Below are 11,239 nucleotides of genomic sequence, written 5' to 3' on the forward strand. Positions count from 1 at the left end.
ATGAACTAATTCCTGTGTATTATATTATTTTTATATTTCCTAGACCAATAGGAACCTTGAAATGACTTCTGGCACCAGGAAGTATTTCAGTGTAACACCCTTGTCCGGCATTGATTTGTGTCCTGTAGGTTGAATTACCAGCAATGGCAGGTCCTGACCTCCTAAAAACTCTTCTGTACACAATCAATAACCTTTTGCAGCAGGAGAAGTACAAAGCCGGCTTGGCAGTTGTGAAAGGCTTCAGAAACGGGGCCGTGTGAGTAACATTTAAAGCCGCGAACTAGCTTAGCGTCTATTTCAGCTGTCATTTTCTGCTTTTTAAACTGCTGTAGCTGCTCGTGGCTTTGTGGATCTGATGAATCAGTGCAGGAATGATGGCACTGACCTCCGTTATTCTATTTATCCAGAACTCAGTGACACCGTGATAATTGCAAGAATACTATGTTTATTTCAGATATGGGGCCAAGATTAGAGCACCGCATGCCCTGGTTATGACATTTCTGTTTAGAAGTGGCAGGTGAGAAACTAACTTTTAAAAAAAAAACAAACAAAAAACTACTTTTTAATTACATACTACTGTATCTCGGATCTGTTAACTTTACCACTTCCTTTTAACAGTTTGAAAGACAAACTTAAAGCCATTTTGAAGGCCACATATACCCACTCGCGGAATCTGGCATGCTTCGTGTTCACGTACAAAGGACTACAAGCTTTCCAGCAGAGGATCCAAGGGAAGAGCCTGCAGTCTCACTCCTTTCTGGCTGCCTGTGTTGGAGGATGGTTGGTGTTTGGAGACAACAACAACATTAATAGCCAGGTATAGATTTTGCATACATGTTGTCATGCTTGTTTTTTTTTTTCCCAAATCACAGCTGTAAGAGCAGTATTGTCCCCTAAAATAAAGTGACAATTATTTACTTATCTCTTTAGATCAACATGTACCTACTGTCCAGAATCCTGTTTGCCTTGTCTCGACTGGCTGTGGAGAAAGGAGTTATCCCAGCACCCAAACATGACCCTTTCCCAGTATTTGCCACACTGGTTTGGGGAATTGTCTTGTGGCTGTTTGAGTATTACCCACACACTCTTCAGCCTTCACTGCAGTCATCCATGAACTACCTCTATCATGACAGTAATGTGTGGCATGACATCTCTGACTTCCTTATATATAACAAGCCAAGGATTGCCTCTCAGAAATAAAGCTTTCGTTTTTGGGTGTGAATCTGCTCTTTACGATTCAGTCATTACTTAATAATCTTTTTTGTAATCAGTATTTCAAATGATAAAAAATGGTACCTTTTTAAAACTACTGCTTTAAATTAAAATATGTACATTTGCCTTGTAAAACACTTCCTCCTGTTTTATTTTTAAATAAATATATGATTGAATTAGTTTGTTTTGTTTTTTTCCCAAAAAGTTAATAGCATCCTAAAGACATCTCTTACTTTTTGATATGCTAATTATTATGAAATCCCTTAAGTTTAACAGGGACATTGCATTTCACACCCACTATTCCTAATGAGTGTTTGTGATCACAGTTGTTCAAATATATCCGCAGCGTGGTCCCCCTGTCATGGCTACATCTTCTAGCAGAATCTGAATTTTTTGGTCAAACATAACAACTCCTTGGAATTTTTCACTACATAAATTGCAATTTGCAAAATAACCCCACATTTAGCCTAATAAGTAACAAATATAATGACTATTCCTTTTTTTCTTCCCTTCAAACCACTATTCATGTTTAAATGGAGAACAATAAAGCGCTATCCTCCATGTTCTGCATTATTCTTTATGAGATGAGGAAACCCTAACACTGCTGATTTTTCTGAAAGACCGTGAGCTTTTAGGCACCTTATCCAAGTATGTCTAAAGGCATGTTGAGTGTCTGTCAACGTTTTCATTCATGTATTTCAAGTGCCTTAAAGTTTTCTGCTATTGTGTAAGAGTTTAATTAAATCACACTTACGTTAAACCTGTTCTCTTTTACCTTTTACAAAGCTGAATTATCACTTTTGCAGCCCTTCCCAACTAAATTACATGTATCCTCCATGATGTAAATAATTACACAAGACGCTTCATTTTAATTTGCACATTGTACAGACAATATTTTTTTGTTCTAGAAGTACACAAAGAACCATGCAATTTAGTCTGTCCTTGGTTTAATTGTCTGTGTTTGTAGCTTAGATCTTTTTTTTTTTTTTTATTTGCTGTTGTATATTTTTGTTTCCATAACAATTTTCATTCACTTGTAAATTTTTTTGAAGTGAGAATAAAATTGTAAATTTATGTAAATTTAAAAAAAAAAAAAAAAAAAATAGTGAACTCTTTTTTTGAATGAGTAATAACTGGTTAGAACATTGGACTGATGTCTTTTCCTAAACTGGTTGCTTTGTTGGATGATTAAACTTTAGTTACACCTAAAACAGACCTGCTAAAACCTGAATCCGCTGTCAGCTGCAGGTTCATAAGGCAGCTGTCATAAGGTTGTGCTAGAAACGAAAAGGATGACAAATTAACGTTTTTTCTGGAAGGGAGGAGAAATTTCATGCAAAGAAAATCTAATGACAATTAACATATATAACATTAAAATTACAATTCTGAACCTCGTTTTCAAGAAATCATGAAGATTAGGGTTTATCCTCTGGCAATTTTACACCTCTGTGCCTAATTATGTGACCAGTTTTCTTTTAATGGTCAGTTTTAAGAGACTTTACTCTCATGATGCTACTTCAATTAAATGTTCTATGAACATGGTAAATATTTCAATAAGATTAGCTTTAAATAAACTTATTTGTGACATCTTCCTAAAATAACAAATGAAGTCAGCGTTGCATGCAATAATCAGCACTAAAACAGTGGAAAATGATCAAGTTTACCTTCAGTAAGGTGATATGGACAGACTATTTTTAATGATTTGTTACTTATTCCCCAAAAATGCATCTAATTGAATACACTGTACTTCCATGACAACAGCTGTTGCATGCCTCAATTTAATTCCAAAACAAGTTTCTGGAGGCGGCAGGCATTAACGTCAGTGAACAATCATAAGTTTCATAGGAACTACCGCCCGACACGTCTGTTCTTGTGCAATACTTGCACAGTTCTTTGCACATTAAACTGTGCATGTTCTTGGAGAGAGAGAGAGAGAGGGGGAATAAAAGGTGGTTATGACAAGTTTACATTCATGTGAAAAAATCACACCCAACTTCTAAAGTTTTACGTCATTAACTAACAAAATCAAATAGTTCTAAAGTTCTTAAAATCATGCATATTAAACCACAGTTGAATAATACATGAACAATTACACAGTATCATTGTTTATTGAATAAAAACATGGCTAAAAAGCAGAAACTGTATGTGGAAAAACCATTAGATCACCATAACTGTTTCCATTTCAAATGGTAGAAATCAGCCAAGCGCTGCTAATTAAATCCACTTGATAATGGAGTGTGAGCATGTCTATAAGTTTTGGTGACTCGCTGGTCATTTAGTAAAAGCAGAGTAAACATCCACCATGAACTTAAAGAAGCACGCCGTGCTGCTTTTTATCTGGGAAGGGCTATGAGTCCATTTCCATACAACCTGGAAGCTATTATTCTACAGACAACGAGATTATTCACAAATGGAAAACATTCAAGAGAGTTAGAATATGTCCACTCTTCCAAACAAGGAAACCCAGACTGCTCAACTCAAGTCAGACGGAAATCTTCAGAGAATTTGCAAAAAGAAAAATTCCATCTCAGATGCAAAATGATTTTCATAAGAATTGTCAATTTTTGTCCGTGCAAGTGTAATTTTTGTGAAAACATTTGTGTCATTAAATTATGGCCTGGGTTTGTTCTGGCTAATCTTATCTCGTTCTCTAATTAGGTCACTGGCTGATCACTATCACTCATACCGTTTGCTAATACATGACTGTTTTACTTTTGCGTTTGTGTTTTAGTGTCCTGTATGTGGAGCTTTCACACCTGCAAAAATTTGTGGTTCTTGGTACTTTTTTTTTATTGTGAAAGCTGCAAGAGCCCTGCAGCATCAGGAACAGAACAGTATTTTAATAAACACAGTGTTTCAGTCCCCAGTATAGAGGTTAATGTGTGAACATTTGCTTTGAAGTAGATTAAAACTCTGCATATATTTCTAATAGATATAATTTGTGCAGTACCTAAATTGTAGTTGTTACATCAGTTAAATTTTCCACGTATGCTGTAAAAAAAAAAAAAAAAAAAAACCTCAGTGGAAAGTGAAAGAATCAATCTGCTACAACTTGTGAAATAACTAAGGGTCAAACTGTTCGTTCAAGCTTGTCAGACGAGTATAAATAGATCAATGTACTGAATACGTTTAGAAAAGACCAAACTTTAGAGTGCAAATCAATAAATGAGCATAATTAAAAAGTTGGAAACAAAATAAACTGCACAGAAAAATTTAAACACAGAATTACAAGTTTTTAATCAGTGTATATTATTCGACAGCACAACAATATTCCTGTGTAGAAAAAGCCAGTCGGTTTTCTGCTCACTGATTAAAGTATCTGCTGCTTACTAACCAGATTTTTTCCTCTCTGCAAGTGTCCCTGCATGTTGCAACAGTAACATTAAACAAGCGCTTTCTTTTCTTTTGTATAAGTGGCTGAATGTGATTACTCATAAGCCTGTCCATTCCTTTTAACAAAAGTGTACATAACTATCAAAACTGTCACAGGGTGTGCGCCATTTAAAGTTTGCTTAAGGACAGTGGAAACATGCAAGGAAAACCAGTTCACTTTCTCACTCATTTTACCTGAGGGATGGCTGCAGAGGGAGGGGCACATGTATAAATGTAAGATGAAGGTGACTGCAGAAGTAAATACACTCGCTACATTGACGCTGATAAATGGAAGGTGAGGATTGTCTTCAGAGCTTTTTATTCTCTTTTTATTGTTGCTGTTATGTTTCTTACAAGTTTGCCTCCTGACAGCTGAATGACATCCAGTTTGCAATGTATATCATTGAAATTTTTTTTTTCCAGACTTGAAAATACAGTATGTCAACTTGAAACAATCTGAAAACCTGGAGGGACACAGGACAGCGGGGTTTAACAGTGCCGATGCCCTGGTGGTGCGAAGAGGAGCTCCGTTCAGAATCAGTGTGGGGCTGAAGGGTCGACCCTTCAACCCCATGACTGACTCTTTGAAGATCAAAGTCATGTTAGGTATTATATACTTAGATTCATGAATTTTTTTGAAGATGGTGGACTGTTTTTAGCAGTCTCTCTCTTGCATCCAGTTTAAACCAGCACAGTAAATGATTTCTTTTCCCCCTCAGGCCAGCTGTGTGTAATAATGCCAGTCACATTCTCAAAGAGGACCCCTTCCTCTGGTTGGAATGCTTATGTTAACCCACATGGCTTAAACCTCCTGAACCCTTCCATCTTCATCTCCACTCCTGCCTCTGCATCTGTGGGCTTGTACAGTTTTCAGCTGTATGTGTTCACACAGGGCAGCCAGAGGAGTCAGGCCTCTGGCAAATTCATTCTGCTCTGCAACCCCTGGTGCTCTGGTGAGTACATCCCAGTGAAGTAATGAAAATGTTACTGCTGCTTATCAGATTGTTTTTCTGGCCACGGCAATATCCATTTCTTGTAGCAATGGAGAAATCTTTTCTTTTTTTTTTCTCTTGTTAGCAGCAAAAATTGCATCAGCATAGATTATAAAACCGTAATAAATATGTTATATGTGCATATGCAAAGAAGGATTAAAATAACTTTTTCTTTTTTTTTAACATTATTTGTAACAGCAATATTGTAAAGTATTACTGTTGTAATCATACAAGATGGATGAGTTTCTCTTGAAAAATGCAAATCAAGTGGAAACCAGTGTTAATGATCCAACCTGAACTCACAAGCTGCAGTCTGAGCATTGCATTAACATCCACCATGTAAAGTCTGACATTTCACTGTACTGACAGAAACTCTGTAGTTCTGATTGATTTGGTATACTTGATTGGTATATCAAATACTTCAAGCCACCATGGATTAAAAACATACACACCAAAAGGCAACGCAGGAAAGTACCTAACTTTTAATGTCAGGGATCTTAAACTTAAGTCTTCAAGTTGCATTATTCTGCAGGTTTTAGATGTTTCTCTGCTTCAGCACACCTGGGTCAAAATAATGGGCCACTTTACTGAACTTGACAACAAGCTGTTTGATCCATAATAAGGTGGGCTCAAGCAGGGAAGTATCAAAACCTGCAGACAACGACTCTACAGTGCCATAGTTTAAGACCCCTGCTTCCAGTGACACCATAACATAATTTAGGTCATTCAAAAGTTTGAATTTGCTCTGTAAGTAACAAATTGTCTCCTGAAATTGACTACATTGTTATCCAATCTAGACAAATGCTGGTAGAACCTTACAGGACAAGCCGCATTCACTTATTTAGACTTTGTTACATGCCGATACATCAGAGGCAGTGAGGGGTTGAGTGTTTTGCCAAAAGAAGCATGAACATGCCGTCCACTCCACTTTCACAGCAACTCCACAGACTTCATATCTTTGAAAATTCTCCTTAGTTAGAATGATTTTTGAATGCTGCTGCTTCAAAAACATGGTTGCTTATCTGGTAATTATGCTTCACACTGAGACGTTTTTCAAGAAGCAATTGCAGAACTTTGCTAAATCTAATGTTCATGTCTTTCAGAGGATGCAGTTTATGTTCCAGATGAGGACCAGAGAAAAGAATATGTCGAAAGTGACTCTGGGCTGCTCTTCATGGGGACAGCTGCGAACCTCGTGTCAAGACCGTGGTCCTTTGATCAGGTATGAGAGTTATTTCTATTGAGAAAAATGTACATTATTTGCAACATTTGTGCAGATTCAACTCTACAGTAAATATGTAGTGTCGTTATTATTTTAAGGTTCTGCACTACAAGGTAGAATTGCATTTAAGTATGCCCCTCATTTACTTTAAGATCTTAAGCTTTATTGAACCATGCAACATAACGTCTCAAGGAAACGCTGACGTATTAGAAGAATTTAATGAGGAAGACAGTTTGGTGCCGTGGAACTACAACAGTTTTACTCTGACAGATGAAAAACTGAACCAGACCTCTATCCTAAATTTGACATAATGTGTAGGATTAATATTTGACAGAAACAAAACATGCTTCGCAGATCAAAATCCTGTTAATACTCTCATGTCTGTCTTTATAAAAGTACGAGCCTGGTGTTCTGGAGTGGTGCCTGAATCTTCTCCAAGTCAGCCCTCAACACCAAAAGAACAGAAGACTGGACTACCTGAACCGAAACAATCCGGTCTACATCAGCCGGGTGGTCTCTGCCATGGTGAGTGTAAAAAAAAAAAAAAAAAAAAAAAACAAAAAAACTTCTGGAAACTATGTGTTCCATCTCACACTGACTATGACGACACCAGCATCATAACTATTGATTAAAACAAGTTGAGGCCTGAACTGGGACATGATGTTCTGCAGATCATAAAAACAATGAGAGGCTCTCGGTAATAAATAATTACCTTTAGGGACACTGTAATTATCTGTGAGTCAGCGAGTCGCTGTAGTCATTAAACTGCCACTCTTTGTCAGCTCCATGACAGAACATGAAGTCTGTGAAGCCCAAACTTGCTCTATCGCCAATTTAGAACTTTCTGTTTCTGCTGTCTTTCAAATTTAGATCAACAGTGAAGATGATCGCGGCATACTGAAGGGAAACTGGTCAGGTGACTACAGGCAAGGTATCCATCCCTCCATGTGGACAGGAAGTGGAGAAATCTTGCAACAATGGGCCCAGTCTGGTTATCACCCAGTGAAGTACGGACAGTGCTGGGTGTTTGCTGCTGTCATGTGCACAGGTAGTTAGATCAACATGGAATGCATGGAATTAAATATTAGACAGATTTATCAGTCATTAATTCTTTTCTTTCCTTTCCTTTTTAATGTGTCCTCAATAATTAAATTTGTTAACCCTGAATCAGCATTTCCGGAACGCAGCGTTCACATAAATTTATGAGCCTGTCTCTGTTTTTATTACATCTTCTAGTTATGAGAGTTCTTGGCATTCCTTGTCGCGTTGTCACAAACTTCAACTCTGCCCATGACACCAACGGCAACCTGGTGATTGAGGAATACTACAGCGAAACTGGGAAGAAACTGAACCTCAGCAAAGACAGCATATGGTGAGAAATGATCAACATCTGAATCAACTCATTGGCATTCACGGCATTTGTTTCATTTTGTAAATAAATCTTTTCTTTTTTTCTTAATCTGGTAAAAAGGAACTTTCATGTGTGGGTGGAGTGCTGGATGACTCGCAGGGATGTTGGATCTGAAATGGATGGTTGGCAAGTTCTTGACCCGACCCCACAAGAGAGAAGTGGAGGTGTGTAAGAAGTGTTGCTTTACTGCTTTTCATTAATTCAGTCGTATTTTTCATAGGCGTCTGTAAACGTTTCCATGACTTTCTTCTCTGCTTATCCAACTAGGAGTGTTCTGCTGTGGCCCAGCTCCAGTCAAAGCAATCAGGAGCCAGCGTATCAATCTTTTATACGACATCCCATTTGTCTATGCTGAGGTGAATGCCGACGTACACACGGTCATCTTGGGCCAGGGTCAGGTGGTCAGCTTCAGCAAAGACAAGGAGAAAGTTGGATCCTTCATCTGCACTAAAGCTGTTGGCCTCCCAAGACTGCAGAACATCACAGCAGACTACAAATATGTGAAAAGTATGACCTCAAAAATCACTAATTTTTGAGGTCAGGTTTATGCTTGATCTAGAAAGCAGTTTTACTCACATTTTGTTTTATCTTTGCTCGAAAGGTCCATCTTCAACACTGTCATCAAGAAGCTCCACCATTTCAGAGGACTCAGCTTTAAGGAGAGGTAACTTGTCATTTTGGATCTAATAATGTTTGTAATTAGTTATTTAAACATGCCCTCTCCTAACATGTTTTTTTTTTTCTTAATATTCAGCTGCGCCACCCAAAGGAGTGTTAGTCTTCCTGACCCTGGATAAATCTCCAGTAGCCGGGGAGCCAATCTGCTTTACTGTGAAGATAATAAACAAACACAGTGTATCCAAAATGATGAAAGTGCATCTCAATGCTCAGGCAAAAGAGTACAACCACAGTCCTTTGGATACTTTTTGGGAAAAGCATGGTGTCATACAGTTAGCACCCAGAGAAGGTAAATTATTATTATTATTATTATTTTTTTAACTACACATAAATACTGGTTAAATTCTTTATGAGCAGATCAGGTGATGAATTCCACACACTTGCTTTCTCTTTCCAGTCAAGGTACTGCGGGACCAGATCCTCTCAGTGCAGTATGTCGACGCTATGGATGATAATCTGATCAACTTGGCAGTGGTCCTGGAGGACATGGCCAGTCGTGAACGGGTACTCGCTTCAGAGGAGTTTAACTTTGCAAGCCGAGAGCTCTCCATCCAGGTATTTTATGAACAATAATTATGAATTGTGCAATTTCTCTGTGAGGGAAAATAACCTGTTCTAAGAAAATATTCTGACTTTAATATCTTGTTTCTCCTTCAGGTTGCAGATGAAGACGCTATTGTGCCCAACAAAGAGCATACTGCCACAGTTTCCTTCACCAACCCATTCTCTCAAACCGTGAGCGGTTTACTGACTGTAGCAGGAGCGGGGCTCATGCACAAGATTCACTTCAGGTAAAAAAAGAGGAATTGAAATGTGTGATTGAATGCTGGTGGAAGAATGCTCAAATAAAGGAGTGTCATCAAACACTGCATAATAGAACACTATGTCCATTCCAAAGCATTGTAGGTGTGTCAGCGTTGTGTAAAACAGGTCACAGCTGTCACAGTTATTACAAAAGACTGCTTTATGATTATTGCAGACATTTGGGTCATATTCTGTCTGTTGTCTTCCTGCAGGATGCCGCCACTGCCTCCAGGAGAGAGAGTGAGCCAGCGCATTACATTCATACCAAGCATGGTGGGAGTAAAGATGCTGCAGGCCAGTCTGTCACTCTCAGAAATCAATGTCACATTCAGAGGCTTTAAGATGGTGTCCGTCAACAGTATTTAACTCTGTAATGTATTCATGTATTGTGTTGTGTTCAGTGAAATCAGTGTAAAAGTGAACTTTATTTATTTTGCTATTTATTTATTTTTTGCTGTCTACTTGTTTGAGCCATTAAAATAATATTTCTGCCTGAAAACTTGCAGCAATACTTCAAATGTAAAAAAAAAAAAAAAAAAAAAAAAAAAAAAAAAAAACTGCAATAAATGATCATTTGAAGAATTGTGCTTTTTTTTTTTTTTTCTTGTTGCACTTTTTTTTCTGGCCAGAAGAGGGAGACTTCTCCTCAATGATAAAACAGGCCCCTTGCATTAAATACTTTTCATACCTCAAGATATTAATATGTAATTTACACCAAGCTGTATTATCACTCATAATCTGTCATGTAATCCTTCTGTGCCTTCAGGCTTCATAACTGTGTGAATTGAGAAGAAACTTTATAAGACTTTCCCCAAAATGCAATTAATTTATCTTTATTAATCTACTAATTTAACTGTCTGTCATAACAAATCAACAATAAAGCATTATATACAAATCATAGCTAAGCTGACAGGCAGTGTTATCAGCACATGCACAACCACACCACATCATCTATATTACAAACACGTTAATATGGAAATAAAAAAAAAGAAAACAATATACACCCCACAATCAAAGTATGGATTCAGGCACCAGTCTATAGCACAGCATCTGCAAGGAAACATCTTACAAAAACATTTTTACAAGCATGTAACTTTGGTTTTTATTAGGGATATTTTTCTATGCTCAGCTCATATACTACCTCATTTTGTGTTTTAGAGATGAACCAATAATAAATAGTGTTAGAATACAAAAAACAGACGGTTTTAATAGCCTCTAGCTATGAGGAAAATGTTATTCAACATCAATCTAGTTGGCTAAAAGTAATAGTGGAAGAAAGATGCATGTAATGCTTCATGTTATTTTTTAATTTTGTTTTAAAAATTTAATGGGTAAAGGCATTTAAAAAAAACAAACAAACAAACAAAAAAACCCTCAAACAAATATAAAGCCACAGCAGAATTTGAACTTTTCATCCATCAGGACACAGCTACTGTTAAAACAGGAAGTAAGGATTTGCATTCAGTGCAACACTTTGTCTACAAAAATGGGACATCGGTTATAAAGTTGAGATGAACTGGCACAAAAGCAGGAAAAACATATCGCTGT

General features: G+C 37.3%; 2 protein-coding genes across 2 annotated transcripts; both read left to right on the forward strand.

Annotated features, from left to right (window-relative positions):
- Positions 1-121: 121 nt before the first annotated feature.
- On the forward strand, positions 122-1,573 carry pxmp4 (peroxisomal membrane protein 4). Its single transcript, XM_079241628.1, has 4 exons — positions 122-256; positions 455-517; positions 619-817; positions 931-1,573. Exons 1-4 carry the CDS (start codon positions 144-146, stop codon positions 1,198-1,200), a joined length of 645 nt encoding a protein of 214 aa, XP_079097754.1. The 5' UTR covers positions 122-143; the 3' UTR covers positions 1,201-1,573.
- A 3,299-nt stretch (positions 1,574-4,872) lies between these two features.
- Positions 4,873-10,057, forward strand: tgm5l (transglutaminase 5, like; the record flags this gene model as incomplete). The annotated part of the gene is made up of 14 exons (XM_079242047.1): positions 4,873-4,879; positions 5,008-5,190; positions 5,304-5,537; positions 6,680-6,798; positions 7,195-7,323; positions 7,669-7,846; positions 8,035-8,170; positions 8,270-8,373; positions 8,477-8,716; positions 8,811-8,873; positions 8,964-9,176; positions 9,285-9,442; positions 9,545-9,678; positions 9,904-10,057. 14 exons carry the CDS (start codon positions 4,873-4,875, stop codon positions 10,055-10,057), a joined length of 2,052 nt encoding a protein of 683 aa, XP_079098173.1.
- Between the last annotated feature and the right edge of the window lie 1,182 nt (positions 10,058-11,239).

The sequence above is a fragment of the Telmatherina bonti genome (assembly GCF_933228915.1).
Source record: "Telmatherina bonti genome assembly, chromosome: 6".
Lineage (NCBI taxonomy): Eukaryota > Metazoa > Chordata > Actinopteri > Atheriniformes > Telmatherinidae > Telmatherina > Telmatherina bonti.

What these genes read in the sequence shown, in the direction of transcription:
- pxmp4 (XM_079241628.1), top strand. Translation starts at nt 144, where the DNA reads ATGGCAGGTCCTGACCTCCTAAAAACTCTTCTGTACACAATCAATAAC. An exon ending in GGCTTCAGAAACGGGGCCGT is followed by an intron (nt 257 to 454) that starts GTGAGTAACATT and finishes TGTTTATTTCAG; the next exon opens with ATATGGGGCCAAGATTAGAG. An exon ending in ACAACAACATTAATAGCCAG is followed by an intron (nt 818 to 930) that starts GTATAGATTTTG and finishes TTATCTCTTTAG; the next exon opens with ATCAACATGTACCTACTGTC.